The following is a 20413-nucleotide window of genomic DNA, read 5'->3' on the forward strand; positions in this document are numbered from 1 at the left end:
ATAACTGCAGGACTGACCTTCCTGTAACATAACACTTCTTTTTAATAGTTATGTCTTGGAGAATCGTATTAAACTCTGAATATTTCTTATTTTCAACAAGGAGAGAGAAATCTGTTAAATAAACAAGTGCCTGGTAACTACTATGTGACAAACGTTCTTGTGAATGTGTTTATATCAGAATCTATTCTCACCACAGAAAGACAGTCTTGTCTTTTGCTTTGCAAGGAAGTAATTATTCTTGCACAGTTAATGTTTTTCTATTGCAAGTTCTGCTGGTCATCACTGACCTCAATTACGGGATTAGAGGAGGATGTAAAATACAAATATAAAAAATTCCTCCCATATCCCTGAAATACTAGCAAAAGCAATTCCCTCTTCTTCTTCGAAGTAACTTTTCCATAAGTAACCAATCTTAACCATATGTGCATGTAAATACACACATCAAAATAAACCTTCACAACCGATTTTCTCTAGCCTGCTGAATGTGGTGTGAAATCCTGCTAAATACGGTCTAGAAATGAGGTTGTAAATGAAGAATTACGACCCATCTTAATTACCAAACTAAAAGAAACTTAGTTGTGAAGCAGAAGGCATGCATTCAGATATTATGGTTTATAGTAAGATAAAAAACAAGCAACGGTGTCTTTGCTGACATACTATCAAAACTCAAATGTTTTGAAAACTCAGCACCATCCCGACTCTCCCTCTCTCTTTTTTTAATGGAATGACATCAATTAATATTAAGCAAGTCTTCTCTTCATAAAAAACTACCACCATCTTGATTCATATACTGTGCAGTAACTGCAAAATATTCAAATTATCCCAGATATTATATTATCATCACATTCTGCTAGACTGAAGGTAAACACAAGACAGAGCTAAACCAAATGAAAAGCTGAAGGAAGATTGGGACAAAAATACGATACATGCAAAGCAAAATTTTTTCTTCTGAAGCTATTATAAAAGTAAGTGTAAGAACTAAGAAGTCAAGAAAGCTCTGTGTGTTAAAACAGTTCTATAAAGAAACGCATGCATTTAAAAAAAGGTCCGACAAGTTAGGTGATTTGCAAAATCGGCATTGCATACTATTTGTGAAAGAGTGGAAAAACAAACATTTGTGAACACAACATTTAGTGAGAGAAAAATCAAATGCGAGTTTAAAAGAGAAAGGCACCATAGCCTGCCTACCACATCCATGGCAAATGCCTTGAACTTTCTGCTTTATGTTCGCACGTGCCCCTGTGATTGCTGTGTTGCGTTTCCTGCTGGACGTTATTACAGAGAATGTGGATTCTGTTGATACCCCAGCTTTCCGCACAAACATACCAAGTGTATACTAAAAGGTTGAATCTCCGGATGCCCTAAACCGGTTCTTCTTACAAGGCAGAAGAGACAAGTGGAGCCACTATTTGTTTTGATTGTAGTAGAAGGAGGATTATTTTAGCTAGGCTTTGTTGGTCTATTTTGAGTGGATTGAAGGAACCTTCCTTGATCAGACACAGGATTTAAAAAGAGAATGTTGTACATCAACTAAGGCTGAAAGGAGAGGTGGGGGGAAATAAATTAATAAAAAATAAAAATCAAGCTGCCCAGGGAACGTACTGTAGATGTCTCCACGAAGTTAAAACTCAACAGGACAATGGTGGCGGATTTGTGCGTGAAAGGGAAAAAAGCCCCAAGGCAATCTGCCAAAATCTTGAAGTCAGATTTAAGTGCTGGCTGCAATGCGTACCCCAAGGTGCTCTGGCTGCCACGCTTCAGCATGTTAATTATGTGCCTTCAAATTAGAGACGAAAAAAGCAAGGAGAGCAAGTTAGTAAGTATCAGCCTAGTGATCTATGTTTTCAGCAGAGGCAGAAATTGCATCTAATGTTAGCAGTTGCTTTTGTGTCTGTATACATATCCACATTTGGATGTATACATACACAGAGAGGTGGACAATTTTGGGTTTTTAATGTGCAGAAGATATTCGAACAGTTGATTATTTCAGAGCAGTACAGCACTGGAGAGCCAGAAGTTAGTACGGAGAGTGATGGTAACGCACAGAAAGGGAGCATGGGAAGGTTTTAGAAGAGCTCGCAGGACAGAGGTGCTCCGCTCTTACCCCATTACTCTGGGTGGAGTGAACTGACTGCTCGCTGGTCGAGGAGCATGTGCTCATGCGGTCTGTGTCCTTGCTGTGTGAAGAGTGGCGGTGGACCTGCCGCTGGAGGGAGTCATTGTCCCCAGGGAAAGTGAAGGAGCCAGGGCGGCTGGCAGGGGATGCTGGGATGGAGCTCCAAAAGGAGCCCTTCTGCAGGGGGCTGCTGGGTGGAAAGGTTTCTTTGCCAAAAGGAGAAGGGAAAGTCGTGGAGAGAGGAGAGTTCATTGGTGAGATGGCTCCTGGCCTTGGCTTCCCAAGCGTCAGTGATCCTATGCTGTTTCTTGATCGACTGTCCTCTGAGCTTCCACGTGAGTCTTTCTGGGCTCCATCAGCTGAGCCAGAAGTGTTTCCCGCTGTCTTCCTGGGACTTTCAATAACTTTCATCTTGGGAATCTGCTCAGCTTCTCTCTGAGGACCATCCGGTTCTGCATTGGGAGGGTGCCTGTCTGGCTGGCTCAGGCCAGTTTCTAAGGAGGTGTTGTAGTGTGGCAGGGAGAGATTGTGAATGGACATACCTGACATCTTGTCTGCCTCTGCTTGGGCCGAGGCTGCAGAGGAGACCAGGACTGGGGAATGGTGTCTGACAGGCTGGGGGATCCGGGATGGCCGGCTACGGCTGGAACTGGGGATGCCACTACAGCTGCTGGGGCCGCTGCTGTTACCGCTGCTGCTCCCGCTGCCGCCTCCACCACTGCTGTGGTTCCTCTGGTACTCGATTGGGGACGTCAAGGCTGCAATGGGGGCAAGAGGGGAGGTGATCAGGGAAAGGAGGACAGGAAATGGAACAGGAACAGTTTAAAACAGACATGTTTACTGGCAAAAGGGGAGCGCTGTTCAAATAAGATAAATTCCCTCAGCAATGCTGGTCATACTGTAGACCTCAAGTCACTTTTCTATATCACGCCTTCATGACCTGCTATATGTACCTCTAATTAAAGATGAAAAATCTGAAACCAGGGAGAAATGTTTTCCTCTAGGATCACATTGTCAGTCAGCAGCCAAGCTGGCAAAAAACAGGTGTGAGTCCGAATTCTCAGATCATTTTCCCATCTATTACAACTTTTTTTAAAAAAAAAAAAAAAAAAAAAAAAAAAAAAAAAGAATCTGGATTGGGGCAACAAACAATCAATACAAAAATACAGCAAGAACCTTTTAGTGTCACAGCAGACACCACCATCTTCTAGTTTTCTCCTGCAGAATCTTCTGAACGTTGTTGCTACAGTAAGATGCAACAACAATGGCCACCAAAATAACACAAGCAAAACACATTCTGAAGACATGCTTAAAATTCCATTTGGGTTTAGCCTTTAAAGGCTTGCATTTACTTAAAAGGGATACACTAACTCTCCATCTCAATGGATGGTGCCAATCTTGATTCACTCCTACAAAACATTTGGAAAATTTCACCAAGAGAACACCATGTAAATTCAGACTACCACTCTCATAATAAATGCTAGCATCTGTTCTGAAGCAGAAATGCAGCATGCATCCCCCAACTGTTCTGTATTAGCTCAGGAAAAAGGAAACTTGCAAATCATTTCAAAGCCAAGAAACAACAGATGAGAGAGAAGTCGTTCAGTTATGAAGTTTCAGTGAGAGGAAATCATTTACCATTTAAAAAGTTGCGCTGGTTTTCCAAAATTTGGTTAATTTCATGGATCCATAACTGGCGGACTCCTGGACTGGCGGAATGCAAAATAAAGGTCTCTGTGACATCGCCCGTTCTTGATGTTAGTGCAAATTTACATGGATCGCTGTCCACATTTTCCTCCAGGGAAAGGCAACTCACCTTCATGTAAAAAAAAAAAAAAAAAAAAAAAAAAAGAGAGAGAATTTACTTCATGTATTTTATGAGAAACATACCTCTAAAATCTCTTCCTTAGGACCTCAGAGTAAGGTCTTCAAATGATGACCATTCTTTCCTTCAGTAAAATAATACCATGGAATGAAGGATTACAGTAAACTAAGGATTAGCGTACAGCTTACTGCCACGCTGTGCCTGAACAATCTCCAGCTGGTCAGTACGGCCCAGTGTTCTCCATCATCCCTCACTCTCCCTTCGTGTTATTTAAAATGCTGAGCCCGCTGTGGAGCTCAACCACTGGCCCACACTGAAGGTTTCTGCTGCAGATACAGCAATGCCTTGGAACAGGCTGTCCAGCCATTGCTAAATAGGATGTTCAGCTGTAGGCAGAGCACCGAGGTGAATTAAGGGAAGCAGGGTCCACCCAAACCGCTTCACAAGGAGGGGCGGTGGGCCCTAATATCATCAGTTTTTGTTTCAGGGGAAGCTTGAAGTGAGGGTAAATGCTTTTCGTTCGAGGAAGAGCTGACACGTCTAAGAAGGTGGCATTACTTACACATGTTACTTACACATACTCCAAAGAAGGGATATGTGGAGTTTTTATCTTTATTTGCAATGATTTTCCAATGTGGTGTACACACAGCACAGAGCTGAATACCAAACTCTTTGTGACCGCTTGTCCGGTTTTGTACAAGAACACCCACTTTAGTATGCTGCACGTGGGAAGCGTCAAGGGTGCTGGGGTCCAAAGATTTCCATTTATCAGAATACAAATCCAGTAGGAAGTACTTTCAGGAAACGACTGACACCTCATTGTGCTTTGTGATTGCACATCTAGATGTCACTAGTGACTCCACACTGAATCAGAAACTGTTACCTTAGCAGAGTTTGTGCAGGGGATGCAAAGACTCACACACAACAGTTACCTTGATACTGTTTTTAAACAAGAATCCGGGCATGGAGAAACCTTTCTTTTTATCTAGCAGCTCACTGAAAATGACAATCTGCTCAAAGAGGAAGACCCGTCTCTCCTTGCAGCGTGGCAGAAGTCCCGTGTCCTGGTCTGTAACCAAGAATGTGTCCTGGAGCAGGAGCTTACCCTGGGCTACAATTTTACCCTAAACACAGAGGCAAGTGGAAACACATTTAGTGCAGTTCTTCATTTCTTTCCTCAATCAACCTTTCTGAGCAGATGCTCACGCCAAAACAGCTTTGAATGTGTCCCAATTTCTGAGTGTCACTGACCATTACACATTCATTATTCCTCCTATAATACATTCATTGATCCTCCTATACACAAAACATTCCTGTGCTCTTTCTCTAAAAACAAACATCATCAAGAAAGAAAACCCACTCCACACTTTTCAATTCATACTGCAGTTTGAGGCTTGTAACACTAAGGCTTTCATCTCTCTATTCTCAGTAACTCCCACAGCAACTCATATATTCTTCCAATGTCTTCCAGGGTGCTGGAAAGGGGAAGAATTGAAGTTCATACCTGCATCACAGAGCAGAGAGGACTCTGCAAGTAGAACACATGACTATGGTCTGGCTGACGCATACTGCTTCAACAGCCAATTTCCATCTCTCCTAGACTTAGCAAAAGAAGCGGAAGGGCTACAGTTGCCTCAGGTACTTTATTGACCTTAGCAACTCCTCCTTTGTCTACACTACTGAAGTCAGGTCTGCTCACCTGCTGGTAACTGATTCTTCACTATTTTGCAAGTCATTAGTCAATAATAGATGTAATAACACCAGCGCTTCCTAGATTTTGCAGAAGGACTTATCTAGCACGATTGACACAATAGGTAAAGTTTCCGAGGAAAGTCCTTGGCAGAGCTAAGACTTAATTTTTCATTTACTGCTTTTTGCACCAGCTAACCAGATAGCAAGGGAGCACCCTACCTCACTTCTCCCCACAATATTAATGGTTAATCTCTAGAGAACCTGACAAAACCTCTAAGCAAAACCTCAGCCAACTTACATCGAATCCTTGCAGGCGGCCAACATTCATCATGTCATTACACCGTTTTGGTACTATACACATGACCTCTACAGCTCTCTGTTCAAGACAAATAAAAAGTCAAAGCTTTATTTTCCAAATGAGTTAGCAGCATGACATTTTGTTTCATTTGCTATGGTCACTTTAGAACAGAAATGTGAAAAGTAAACACTTATAATCACATTCTCAAGAAGATCAGAACAGGAAAACGACTCCATCAAAACAAGAGAAGTTCAGAGTAAAGAGCATTCAAATCACTAAGAGAAAATGTCTCAAGTACCTCTAGTTCTGTTGTGTCAAGATTAGCTTTTTTAGAATATTTGAGGAAGTCCTGAAAAAAAGAAAAAAAGATAAAATGAGTTCTTTTCTCATTAGTCAGCAAAGAGAAATCTTAAAAAAATCTGCATTTGCTATCCTCTGTCAGAGAATGACGAACTACAGAAGACACACAGAAAAATTTTCTTTTTAAAGCTTCTTGCTACACGCTGCCTTGCCCCCTCTTATGTTTTAAGGTTTATTCAGCATTTTGATTTAGCTCATACAAGAACACGTATTAAGGCAATGAACTCTGTCATACACAGGGCTGCTCTTCAGTAAATACTTATGTGATATTAAAACGGTTGCAGATGTAGGTGAAGTTGGGATGAGTCACAACAACTCCTATCACATTTACATCTGAAAACAGTTGGGAGATCCCTCTTCCCTTCATATGACATTGGTCATTTGGTTTTGAACTGTTAAGAGAAAAAGCAAAACTCCGCCCAAGCTATTTACTGAAATTTTTATAAGCATCTGAATATGCTCAGAAAATAATCACATGACATTGCTTACAAATCTGGGTTCTGTTTGGGAGGAAGGTAGAAAAGCATCAGCAATATTTAAAAAGAAAATATATTCGTTAACACATATATTAAATCCTTCATCTCAACATCACTTTACCTTTAGTAACAGCTGGTATTTCATAATTCTCTGCACAGGTTTTATTAGCAAGTCCGTGAGCTGAAGTCTGTGGCCCAGGCGTTGCTTTAGATCCTGAGGGTTGTAAAACAAACATTTTTTTTTTGTTCCTTCAGTTAGAAACAACTTTGTTTTGTTAGAAACACAGCAGGATGTATCACTATTGATGGCTATCAGAGCAGAAACTGGCAAAAGTCAGAGCAGAATCTAATCTTCAGTTAAAAAAACCTGGAGTCCTTCCCCCTTATCTGCATCAGCTTTGTTTCCAAAGTATCCCTTTCTCCAAGCATCTTCCATATCTCTTTTGGAAAAGATTGTATAGTGAAATGTAATTTTTCAATCACAGGCTGTGTATAGCCTATTTTCGACAGTGATCTTTGCTCATCCAAAATTGCCACTTCGTATACTATGCACTGTTAACTGCTTGCGCTAGGGCTAGTAAGGATGAGACTCTACTGGTTAATTAATATCTTACACATAAACTTTAGTTTTCTTCCCCTATAGATTAATATATCTCTAGGAGCCTGTATCAGACTTGAGAATCCAGAACAGAAATGGCAAGAAATTATAACTTAAAACAGTTACAACGATATGTGCTTTTTTTTTGTTTTGTTTTGTTTGTTTTGTTTTGTTTGTTTGTTGGGGGTTTTTTGTCCAACAGATCTGATAATGCTTATGATTTGTACACATTCTTTACCTTGCATATATCCTCTCACTCAGAAACTTACCTCAAAAAACGTATCAATGTATTCTGAGACAATGTGCTCAGACTTTGGTTTGTTTTGGCAGTAAACTATGTACATGTGCAACCTTCTCTCCTAGAAGAATAAGGATACAGAATGATACATCATCATCAAGGAAAAAAAGAAACCATGTCAGATTGAAAAGAGTTACTAATTATAATAAGTACAGCTGTTTAAAAGTATGAATTTAAGAAGGTCTTATTGTGGAAAAAAAGCAGTTGCATATGCAGAAATTACAGATCTGAAAATGCAATTATTTGGGAATATCATGACGACTTTAGAAAGGCAATAGAAGTAAAAAAACTGCCACAGTTGTAAGTAGTCCTGAACAACAGGTGTTTAGAGATGATAGCTCAGCACGTCCCACAACAAAATTAAGTATGAAAATGGTTGTATTTTTCTTGTAGCAAGAGCAATGGACGGAGCCTTTGGAATACCATATTTTTTATTTAATTTTAATAATCTGATTATTATTCTAATACATTAATGACATCCTCTTGTTTAGCTGTACAGAGTAGTTAGGAGAAACCTCCCAAGTTTTCTATTTAGTATTAGTAGTCCTATTGGAGTTTGAGTGGGGATGTAGGTGACATAGCCTGGAAACGATGGCTGTAGCCTGGGAACGGTGGCGCTAGCATTTTGTAACTCTGATTCTGTATTTTGTGCATGTGCTTTTAATACCAAGGCAACAAAGCATAACTTCAGCCTTTAAGATTCATTCTTGATTACTGACCTTGCTGGTTAAGAAACACAGACATAACATATGTGTCTATTACCTACTCCAAAATCTTTCTTATCATTTTGCTAGGATCAGTTTGCTATTAGAGGCTTTGGTGCTCAGAGGCTTATGGAGTACTGACCAATGAAGACAAACGGAAAGCAAAAAAGGAAAAAATAAGATGGAGATTGAAAAGGACACAGAACATAGAGATTAAGAGCAGGAACTGGATCGTCATGTTCTAGTTGATAGTCAGGGTTTTGCTCGAGGATGTTGTAATAGCATCACAGCTTGTCTTTCCATCTGGAGTCGTAAGGGTGCCTTTCAAAGACAACTCAGTCACAAATATACCAGGAGAAAGTAAAACAGCAATCAGAAACAGGGAGAGTTACTTCCTCCAGGTTTCCCATTTTACCAGTGCCAGTATTCTCAAATTCTCTCCTCTCCCCATGCCTTTTTTTTTTTTTTTTTTTTTAAATAATCCCTCAGAAATTAAACAGCTCATTCCTCATCATTAGTCCAGGAATTAGGCCTGCCTTCCAGTGTTATTGTTCCATTACCGTTTGGTTCTGTGTGCTTTTGTACCGTGGTATTGACCTCAAACACAGACTGCAGGGAAAATCTGAAACCCATTAAATCTGTTTTAATCCAGTCTTTCTTCAGTCTTTGCACACTTGCGCAAATGATCATATTTAGCAGGCAAGTTTCCCTTCTGCTGTTTTGCATGATTTGGAGTACCCTGAGACCTCATCTCAAACAGATATTAAATTATATTTCTACATAAAGAGACACCAAAATCAGTGGCATGTCTGATGTGTCCTGAATTTTGATATCAAGTTTCTAGATAACTAGTTCATCTGATTTCCTTCTGAAGTGTTATAATATTCACATGTATCACAATGTCATTCCTTTTAATAAATAAATGAAAAGTGGAAAAACAGGGACTTGTATAAAGCTACATAGGGTACTGTGTTGGAGTAAAATTAAACATCATGAATTTCTGGCACTCTCAATTCCTTCCCCAAGGGAAGAGGGAGGAATCTCAACCACTATTATGATTCTCAGAAGGGGAAAGGATACAGAACTAGAAGGCACTGAAAAGGGAGGAAGAACGAGCCTCTTTCCTATTTTTGTTTCCCATGTTCCATGGTACTGCATGGGTAGCTGGGATTAGAAGGCAGGTTTCTCATGAAATGACAATTCCCTTGCACTGAATTGTAACTGAATTGAGAAATGGGGCCCTCATTCCTATTTCCTCTCCACAGGAAGATACTGGGGACAAAACCTAGAACATTTCCTTAGTCTATGTATAAGTTCTTATAAGCTCTCTCTCCGCATCTTACAGTAAAGAATACTTTACAGCACTTTCTTAGCCATAAATAAATTCTTAATAATCAAACGTTGATCAATAAGAGCAACAGAGGTTTGCCAACAAAGATACTCGCACTTACATGCTTAACAAACAGGGATCCCAGTTTTTCTGGATCTTCAAGGCACTTCTCCAACTCTCCTAAAAAGAAGCTGAAACATAAAGACAGTAAGTACTTTTTTTCTGATAGCAACAGGTAATTGCAAGGCAACGTGGGTCTTACTGCAATGTCCACTTTGTGTCCACTATCAGCAGCTTTGGATATTAATGTATGACCAAAATGACAACGTTAGCAGTGTAATATTTTAATATAGTTTTCCAAAAGGACACACTGAATCCGTGCCAAGATGAAAAAATACTGGTGTACACTAATAAAATTCTTTAATTTCATATATTGATTGAAACTTTTCTCCTTTTTAGTCTGAATGCCTGAGGCATGATATTGCCAAGCTAGCCCCTAAAAAAATTCTTTAGACTGTATTCTTAGAGAAACCATTTTTGAAAAGAAAGCCTCAAACAACGTACAAACTTCTGTACATAATACTATCCATGCTATAGATTCTCAGTTGAAGCACTTGCCATATACACGCATCCTTGTTTAAAGCAAATCTTCATACCAACATTTGTAAGCTGAATCTACAGTATCTACAACTCAAAGCACAAGATCAACCATATCTACCTTGTATCTGAATATTTGAGGAAAAAGAAATAATTCTTAAAGTCAGTCTAGTATTTTTTTTAGGTAGAATTGTTCAGCAGATGGTTTTCAAGTTAATACGTACTCTCTGTGCCAGTCATAAATCTGGTGAATGTTTCCAAATACAATCTTGTCTTTGCCTTTCATGTCGTCGGGTACACCATCTTCCTTCATAAGTGCCATATAACCCTGCAACAGTCCAAGGAAATCCACTGTGAACATTTTAACTTAAAGGAAAGTGAGATGTCTTTTAATCCCCCTTTTCCCAGAAGCTTTCCAAATTGTCTGTTACAACAGCTTGTTTGGGACACAAAAACAAACCAAAAAACCGCTCTATAACAGCATAACATAAAGCATAGGCACAAAATACCACCAATCGGCTTGAGGTCGTCTACCCAACACTGCCCAGTGCTAGAAAGATGAATTCACTCTAGCTAATTTAGCTTGGGTGAACAGGCTCAAAGCACAGAGGAAACTTCTACAGCCCTTCTCCTGATTGTCTGAAGCAGTGGCAATGCTTTGCCAGGTTACCAAGAACATGTCAGAGCCACTGAACTGGCTCCTTTGCTCAGTGTTTCTTATTTCTGTCATCCACACAAACCCTACACCAAAGCCTGCTGGGGAAGAGAGCAGCTGCACTGCATATGGGTCTGCACTGCATGGACTACTACTTGCGGTAACAAGCAAACCAAATACCCCAAAAAATTGAAGATCAATTTTATTAGCAAGCATTCTCGCTGCAATAAAGTTCCTTTTGCATTTTCCCATAGTCCCGTCTTCTCCTTTTTGGTGTATATATACTCATCTCACTGTGCGTTCTATGACACAGTTAGAGCTGGGAGTGGTTTTAAATTTTTTAGTATTCATGCAGCTCTATTCCTTTTTTTCCCCCTAATACTTCTATTCCTAATTAGCCAGGTCTGGTTTTAGCTTGCAAAGTTTATGTTTTGATGTCTAGCATTTTCACCAGGAATTACTTTGTTAGTTACAAAAATACACCTGTTCATAGCCTTCTAACGCACCCTTTAAATACTGTAAAAAGATTATCACAATGCTGATCTTTCTTTACATCCCTCCTTTTAAAACAGAGTTTAAGAATTGAACCTTTTTAGGCTGAAATTCAGTGTCATGCTCATTCTCTCTACTCTCCCAAATGCGTTTTGTTGGTAGCTGAAGAATGAAGGGAGACGCATCATGTTATCTCATTTTACAGAAGGGGAAACTAAAGTCTAAGGGAAGCCCCGCATTAGGAGAGGAAGAAAGTCTTTCAAATCCAAGATCGTTGCTCTATATGCTGAGCTACAATGCTTTCTTTAATGTAGCTATGCTAAATAAAACCATCTAGTCTGAGATACCATTAGGCCAGAGATAGCAATCTTAAAAAATGACACTCCTCAGAAGAACAATAAGGTGGATGTGACAACAAGAATAATGAAGGGAATAAGATTTGATTCAGTATTTCTAATATGTTAAAAGCCTGCAGAAGGGAAAACTCAGAATGCAAACATTCACATTTTCAGTTTCTTACTGTGTTTTTGTTTTGAAAAAAATAATGGTGAGTTTCAAGCTACACAGCTGGTCAGTACCACATTAAAAAAAAAAGAAGAAAAAAAATTAAGAAAATGAAAAACATCATACCTCAACTACATAGCCTAGATCTCGTACATAATCTCGTTCTGTCTCCACTAATTCCTGTAAGACATAGCTACAATGCAAAGAAAATGGTGAAGACATATTTCATTAAAAAACGAAACAGATTTTTAAGGAGGATTAATGGCATACAACTTTTTACACATTTGTAGTCACATATGTTTGATAAGCAGAGCTGAAATGGAAGAATTAATGCACATTCTTTCTAAGTAAGATGCTGCTTTGACTTTGGAACCCGAGCAGGCTTGCTTCTGTTTATCTGAAGTCAGATGTTTTCTTATATGTGTCATAAAAATTAAACATTTAACTATTGTTTAAAATAAAATGCTATTACATCTCCGGTCTGGAGACTCTTAAGTACATGAACTGTTATTTCTACCCACAGTTTTAAATAATTTTGAAACCAGGCATGTTTTTGTTCTACCATGGAAACAGTTTACTACTACATAAAGAAATTAAGAGTGAGGTGGAACAGAACAAGCAGAATAACTAATTTTTTGAAGTCTAATATCCCTCTGAGCATTTAAAGATCAGCATCTTCCTGAATAACTGAGTCCGACATGTGACAAAAGTCAAACATAGGATGACTATAATTAAAAATCACAGTAAATTTAAACTGCAACTGATGTTTGAGAAAAAAAAAAATCTTTGCATAATGCGACTGCATGCTTGACACCTAACACAAGCCCTCCCCCTTTCAGACTAACAGCTTCTGCTGCCAGTTCAAAATGGACATTTTTTTAAACATTTCACTTCTCTCTTCAAAACACTGTTAAAAATGGAGTGAAAAATGTTGTCTTACTGTCGTCTTTTTAAGGAGCTGGATTTCCTTTCTTCCATCTCGTCTATGGGTGATGAGGAGGAAAGAAGGGAGTTATCTGAAGGGTTGAAGGATGGACTGCTGCTGTCACCTTGATCTACTAACAAGGAACTTGGACGGTCCTCCAGGGCCTGAGAAGGTGTTCAAGACAGACAGCAACAATGATTTATTTCCCTTTTATTCACAGGATTTACATGCATCACTCACATCACATTTACATGCAGCTGCATAAGGGAACCTATGAGAGATCAATCATTGTAATGTATCTTGGCAAAGGAGATCTCAAGCTTCCAGGAAACCAGCCAACAACTTGGCTTTCCACGACAGATAACCTAACCTTCTAGAAGCACGTTTGAGATATGTCAATCTTTCCTTCAAAGGAACAGAAAGGCGTTCACTTGGTTTGAGCAGCAAGGGCTAGAAATCATACTATCCAGCTCAGGATCTAAGTACTTCTACGGTGGAAGCTACTCAGATGCGTGCTTATTGACAGGGATCAAATTGTATTTGTCATACTTTAGTTCTGGCATATGCAAGTTACTTTCAATAATAAATAGGGCATCTTTAAAGGAGATTCTTTGGATGTTACATTTTTTTAACACAACAGAAGTGGTATTCTTTGTCAGACATTTTGTTTATCATATTAACTAGCCAAAATATTGACTCATTGAAGAAAATAATGACTTCTACACTGTCAATGTTGCTTTTGAGCTTCATGACAGTTCAGATCCTAGGAAAGAGTCCCCGTCTCTGCCAGATACAGCCTCCCTTGCATGGACTCCACAGGCTTCTGCTTCTATAAAAGATGGAGAAGCCATGTGAGAAATAATACGAACAAACTTCTATGAAGTATTTATTGTACTTCTTCAATTCAAGTCCATTATCTTGGATCAAGCTACAGTTATGTATCACATTTTCCTTGCATGTGATACACCCTTTAATACAAGACACATTTACTTCACCAGGGTGGGGTTCAGCTGTAATCTTTTTTCTTTCCCTACAAAAAGTAAAAACCCATTAATGATATGACTGGCCCAAAAACCAGGGGAAGCTGACCCTTGGCTAGAACTCTGAAATGAGAACATCTCCACCAGGGACTATATGCATGGATCATTAAGTTATACCCGCTGCTAGGCTGCCTGAAAGACACACTGACTATCAAACTTTCCATTTACAGAAAACTATTGAATTCTCCCATAGATTGCTTCTTATTCACCCTCCTGGTGCAAGAGAAGTAAAAAGCAAAGTTAACACTCTAAGAGAGTGCAGCAATTATTTCATGCAGTAATGGAATTAAAGTGTAAGTCTCTGAATGAGGAAATATAAAATAGAAATTAAAATTTCTCATTCTGAAATTCAAAGCTGCTTAGATTTAGAACGAGCCTGGGAAATATCAGCCTCTGGTAACGTGGGGCTGCCATGCTGCAATTCTCTGTAGCGTTCACAGCGGCACTTCGACTAGGCCCAACAGGGTCTATGTTGCAAAAGCCAGACCAGCAAGGTCTATGGCACAAAAAAGGTTTTGAGGGAATCACGGAATTGCTGAGGGATGTCTTGAGACCATATATTCCAATCTCCCTGCTCAAACAGGGTCAGCTAGAGCATTTTTTCCAGGACTGGGTCAAGTTGGATTTTAAATATGAAGGAGGGTCTGCCTGGAATTATCCATACATCCTATTGTTAGTCATTGAGCATCGCCAGAAACACAGAAATTTTAAAGGAACTTAAGGCCGACACAGATTCTTCCTACTTAATTTGTTAGCAAAGACTAAAAAGCAAGAAAGGAGGCACTAATGTGCAAAATGATCCTTTTACTCTTTTACTCATTTCTTCATTATCACGTTGCCTAGATATGTGATAGCATAAATGTTTCTGTGTGAGCATTATCTGCTTTACTGTTGAACCTTGCAAGATTCGCTATAAATTTAAGTTTCAGGGATTCTTCTCATAAAAGTCTATCAGGCTAAGACCCTGGGTCTTTGCATTCATTTTACTAACAGGACATTTTCTGACATCTCCTCGCCCTCTTACTATTTTTTGCTTCTCTACATAGCCATTTATGTTTTCAGTAAGTGCTTTTACAAAAGAGGGTGTACAAAATGACCCGTACACCAACCCAGAACGCGACTTTTGAAACGGGCATCAACTTTTGCAAGTCAAACACACGTAGCTTTCCTTTAAATAGCAAGTTGGGACTTAAAGAAACAACTTCTTTAAACATACGTATCTGCCAGTCAGCCTCACCATTTTACTTTTGACGAGCTCTTCAATCGCACTGACTAGTTCTGCAGCACTGGGTGTCTCGGAGCTGGTCGGCCGCACCAACAATCGGGAAGATGTCTGTGCAATGACACAAAGGAAAGAGAATCCCAGAGTTAGCCTGGTACTTGCTCAAGGATCAAGAGACTTCCTTCACTCCTCTGTCAAAGGTACCCAACAATAACTGCCAGTGTAATATAACACTAAGATCATCCCTTCCAACTCGGGCAACTGGAATTGGAAATTTTAAGTGACCCCCACGGAAGTTAAATGCTGGGATAAAAATTCCTGTTCCTACATGCAACAGAAGTCAAGGAAATATCCTTCCATCCTGCTGATAATGCCTGACAAATAGCTATAAAAATCACCTGAGCCAACTCAATGGACAACAAACAGCTCGTTAACGTATTTTATTGCTGGTTAAACAAAGCAACAACTGCAGAACAGTAACGGGAACCAAAAAGACTTGAAATAAAGGAGGAAGCATCACTAAGTTAAGAAAAAACACACCACTAACTGAGGGGCATTTACTTTTCTAAAGGAGCTGGGGTATATTGCCCAGATTCAGAGGGGAAAGTGAGCTCACCATTCCTTGTGCCATCCATTTTCCCCAATGGTATGTGTAGAGCACAGAAGATCTCTGGCCTCATAAGCTATAAAATGCCAGTTTATAGATACAACTGAAGGTAAAAGGTGTTCACAGTAAAGGATTCTGGGAGAGGGCCATTAAATTCAACCTCAGTAATTTGCAAACAGAGTTGTTTGCATATTACATTTATCATTAAATAACTGGAAAGTGGAAACAGGGTGTAATATGAACCTTACTTCATATTACGAACAGGACAGTGAACATCATGTAGCACAGGGTAAGCTGTCCTGCAAATGTTTCCAACAAACTGGACAAAGAAATGGCACGTATAATGACTTTACACAAGAGGTTCTGCTCAAATCAAGCATGGGTGTAACAAGGCTCCCCATAAGTCAATACAAAAAAAAGAACATACAGATTTTAGGTAGTTTGCCTTGCATTCGCCTTATTCGGAAAGGAAAACAGGGGTTGGGTAAGCAAAGGAAATACAGACAACTTTAAATGGAAAGATACGGGAACTGAGCCAAAGCAGAGACAGAACACAAGTCAACATAATGCTGCATCAGAGTTTACAAAAAGAGAAAACAAAAAGCAAAAATAATTAGTTTCATATTAACATAACTGATCTTGAAACTTTAATATTGTTTATCCAAAAATTAAATGCAAACAACTTGTAAACTGCCATCAAATGCAAATCCATGAAGTGTGCAATGATTGTACCGAACAGAAGAATGCATACTGTGCAGATGAGCTCTTAGGGGAGAAAATGGTTGTATTATTCAGTGATGTTAGACAAATCAGCATGGCCTAGCACATGGTGTTTTGCATGCACACCAAGAACTGAGCAATCCCACAGCTAGCGTGTCTTTTAGGCAACTGTATGCTCCTGACATCTGACTTTTGACCATGTTTTTAAAAGCTGTGCTTGTATGCGGGTTTTCACTTTGGATATGGAGGTCAGCTTAGCCTTACAAAACACTGGCAGCGTTGGAATTAGGCTGGTCAAGGTCCCTTCTCTCTGTTATTGCTCTACATCCCTATTGTATACGGGGTGTGACTGTTGGTAAAACTTCACAACTGGTTGGTTTCCAGTTCATGTGGTTAGATCACGTATCATCTGAAAAAGAAGGTGCTGCATAGATGAAGTCTGCCTGCTGACCTTCCCCAGGATGTACTCTGGGAGCAGAATACACCCCTTGGCCAGAAAACAAGGAAAGCTGGAGGGAGCAACTGAGGAAGGGCAGGTGAGAGATGCTGCTGGAGCCCACAGTGGGCTGGGCAGGGAGGGAGAAACCCAGCGAGCAGGGAATTTCCAGCATGGAGTGCAGACCAGGAGCCCTGGAGAGGAAGAAATGCTCGCAGTGAGGCACAGATGAAAGCCAAACCTCTGAGGTCACAGAAAGGAGGAGACATTCCTTGGGATCCAGAGGAGCTGAGCAATCCAAGAAACCACTGAGCGTGGCAGGAATGTGAAGGAGGACTCCACCCAGGAGGCAGACAACTGGGAATTTGTTTGCAAGCCTTTTATTAATCAGTAACTCCATCAATAGAGCCAACTGACTGCTGGGTAAACCTTCGCTCTGGCTTCTCACTTGTGTGTTCCAATAAAGCATTTACTTTAGGTCCTGGAAATTGGTGGTATGTCTTGGTGTGCGGACTTCAGGGAGGCACACGCAACCTCCCAGGCTGTGACACGAGGTGACTTTTTTGCCTCTCACCATGCAGTAGGACAGATATTGCAAAAAACTAATGTATCACAGAAGAATCACTATTTACGTGTATTGAAAAATTATGTTATTAACTTTCCCAAATTTTAACTTCTCAGAAGTCTTCTCTAGAATGCAGTTTAAACTACCTTAAAAACTGTCCCAGCATGTTTTTACTGCAGTGGGTGCATGTTAAGAAATTAAAGTAAAATTGACTGGGGACTGAAAGCTACCCAAAGCTTCTGACTCTACTGTGGTAAGGGTCTGACTTTGCACCAGAAACACAGAAGTGAGCAGACACTGACTTACAAGGATATCCCTTCACATAACTGTTCTTGGTGTGTAATGAGAACTACATAAGCAAAATCCATTTTTCTCTGGAGAACGTTTTATAAGACTTGCATATCATTTTTTTTATCTCACTGAAGGGACATGCAAATACAGCAGCTTATCCGCAGGAACTTTAACATACTTTCACCAACATTATTTTTATTCTATTTCTAAGCCTCAAATTGAGATTATTATTTTCTATCAATAAAACATTCTCTCAGATCTAAAGGCTGGCCTATTTTTGCTTGGTTTGTTTCAGGAATATTTCCCAATATATTGAACTCCCCAACTCATATATTATACTTTTTCCAGTTCAGAAAACATGTAGGAATGAAATACACACAGAGCATGGGGCTTAGCCATTTTGACCCTACAAATGATAGCTTCAGGGATGAGTGAGATCCTCACTGAAAGACAGTGTTTTAAAAAGGAAGGAAAAAACCTAGAAATAAATAAGATCAGCCAGAGTTATCAATAACGTCTGCATCACCGAGAACAGCGAGTAACCAGCCACAAAATTCACAGACACTAGTCAATGCTATAGATTACAAAGGTTAAAACTTTTAAGCAGCAAAATGGGAAGAAAACATATTTGCTGCATATTTGCTGCACAAGTCCAGACTATTTCCATTCTAAAAACTTCTATTTCCAGGCTTGATACTTGTCTCCTAAACATTTGATGCAGGTTGAAATTTGAAATAAACCCTCTCAATGCATGAACATTTAAGAAAAACAGATTATATGTAAGTATGATCTCCTTCACACAGTTACTACCTACATCCGTAATTTCATTACTGATGCAAAGTTTTTACCCTCAATTTGAATGTGCCTTTGTAAAAACCAGCTGCACTACTACCCTTATTTGGATATTAACTTCTTAGTACACCTTTTTCTTAGGCACACCCTCCCAAAAAAAAGGAGGGAAAAAAACAAGAGGAAAAAAAAAACACCTTAGAGTTGATGTGAACAGCTCCTTCTGCTAAGGCACACACCTAGAAAATTTTTTCCCCTTAACTGAGGCTATCCAAAATAGCAGTGCTTGGTGAACAGCCTATGATCTAGAAAGTTATGTACAGCTGTTAATTTCTCCAGATAAACTTTATTTGCACATAGTATTTTAACCTCAGTACCCAAAGGTATGATTATAAAACAATTAGACTCCAATCACTAAATAGGCATCAGTCAAACAGATGTAAATAGGCCTGCAAACACACACAGAGGCCCATTTCCACATTTAAAGGGCTAGTAGGAAAATTTCTACACTTGTGCTTTTTGAAGAGAGAAGCATTTAATTCACACTCTTTCCACAGGAAACACTTTTAATGTTGTCTAAAGTGGCACAGTGATTACTTCTGTCTACCATAAATCTGTATTATGTACACCACAGAGACTTTTGGAAACAGAAGAACGATTTGTGCAAACAGAGGTTATCTCAACATGTGAAGCCTTCCCCGCTTCCTCCTCCTACCTTGTCATCCTGCGAGTCAGGCTGGAGAAGACTGTGTTGCTGAATTGCCATGGGAGGAGGAAGTGGTACAGCATCCGCTCCCTCTTCGCCTTCCTCCTCTCCGCAGCTCTGCATGCCTGAAGAGGATGACTTGGAGAGTGTGCCACTGCTCAGCCCCTCGTTCCGACCTCTCTGTAAATAAAATCAAGACGTTCAAGCTCTGTCACCTCCTCAACAGCATGAAGCTTGTTCAACATAAGCTTGCCTTAAACAAGTCTCTTCTGTAGATACATCTCTCTCTCAACAAGTCAAGATGATCCTACAAACACAGTGCAGTTCCTCAATGGAGGGGGGAAAAAAGCAGATGCCAAGGATAATGTTTTCAGCGTTTGGTAAAAGCAGATGGATAAAGATACTGAGAACAAGACATTCAGCTTGAAATTTACACAGGAAAGCGTTACCAAAGCCACGCTTGCTTTCCAAGTTCAGTTCTGTAAAGAGCCACACTCCTCTAATTTAGAAAGTCAAGAACTTTGTAGCTAAAGTACTAACCCTCATAGCAGGACTTATAAAGGATATAAAAAAAAAAACAACCCTATTACAACATGAAATATTTTGTCAATTATCTTTTCTGCCCCTTCCTCCTTGAAGTAGTGAGAGCAGACTCCTTGTGTAATTTTTACAGTTGTCTTGAAAGACAGTCCTTCAACAAAGAACTACGATCTCGCAGGGTAATTTAACTGTCTCTAAAGGAAGACAGTATAGATGCTTATTGTTTTTTCCTGACTTTAAGGCAATGGCCTTATGTTTTCCCTCCCTCACAGAACTGCAGAATAACAGATACTTCCAAAACAATGCTACAGCTGCATCACAGAGGGTCTCTTTCTACAGCCTGACGTTCAAAGACAGAGGCCAATACTCCTTCCCAAACCACATCTCCCAATTCACCATGCTGCCGAGCCTCTAGTCTTTTCTTTCCCTACATTTACCGTATAACTTCACTGATGTTCCAAGCTTGCAGCAAAATATGTCAGGAGCAAGAAAAATAAATAAATTACTGAACAATTAATGGGCATCTGAGATCATTTTTCTGTATGATAACTACAAAAACCGCTAGTCAGATTCCAGCCTGGTAAAAGGGAATAACTGCACAGCATGCAAGTGGCTGTGCCCCTGGAA

At 39.7% G+C, this 20413-nt stretch overlaps 1 protein-coding gene across 2 annotated transcripts in view; it reads right to left on the minus strand.

The window, feature by feature from the left end:
- The window catches only part of TRIO (trio Rho guanine nucleotide exchange factor), a 259570-nt gene that overhangs the window by 14777 nt on the left and 224380 nt on the right, over positions 1 to 20413 (minus strand). Inside the window, exons 36-49 of one of the 2 annotated variants that reach the window (XR_012585654.1) lie at positions 19256 to 19426; positions 15148 to 15243; positions 12886 to 13034; positions 12072 to 12138; positions 10519 to 10622; positions 9819 to 9888; positions 7635 to 7724; positions 6889 to 6981; positions 6230 to 6280; positions 5932 to 6009; positions 4874 to 5065; positions 3755 to 3932; positions 2105 to 2874; positions 1189 to 1262 (exon numbers count right to left, since the gene is read on the minus strand). Coding sequence is in view for 1 of the 2 variants with exons in the window: in XM_074576181.1 (XP_074432282.1) it covers positions 2105 to 2874; positions 3755 to 3932; positions 4874 to 5065; positions 5932 to 6009; positions 6230 to 6280; positions 6889 to 6981; positions 7635 to 7724; positions 9819 to 9888; positions 10519 to 10622; positions 12072 to 12138; positions 12886 to 13034; positions 15148 to 15243; positions 19256 to 19426 (2109 nt within the window). In the remaining variant the exon portion in view is untranslated. The remainder of the gene's footprint in view (positions 1 to 1188; positions 1263 to 2104; positions 2875 to 3754; positions 3933 to 4873; positions 5066 to 5931; positions 6010 to 6229; positions 6281 to 6888; positions 6982 to 7634; positions 7725 to 9818; positions 9889 to 10518; positions 10623 to 12071; positions 12139 to 12885; positions 13035 to 15147; positions 15244 to 19255; positions 19427 to 20413) is intronic. The other variant, XM_074576181.1, reaches the window with a different exon arrangement.

Source organism: Larus michahellis, chromosome 2, assembly GCF_964199755.1.
Source record: "Larus michahellis chromosome 2, bLarMic1.1, whole genome shotgun sequence".
NCBI classification, from domain to species: Eukaryota; Metazoa; Chordata; class Aves; order Charadriiformes; family Laridae; genus Larus; species Larus michahellis.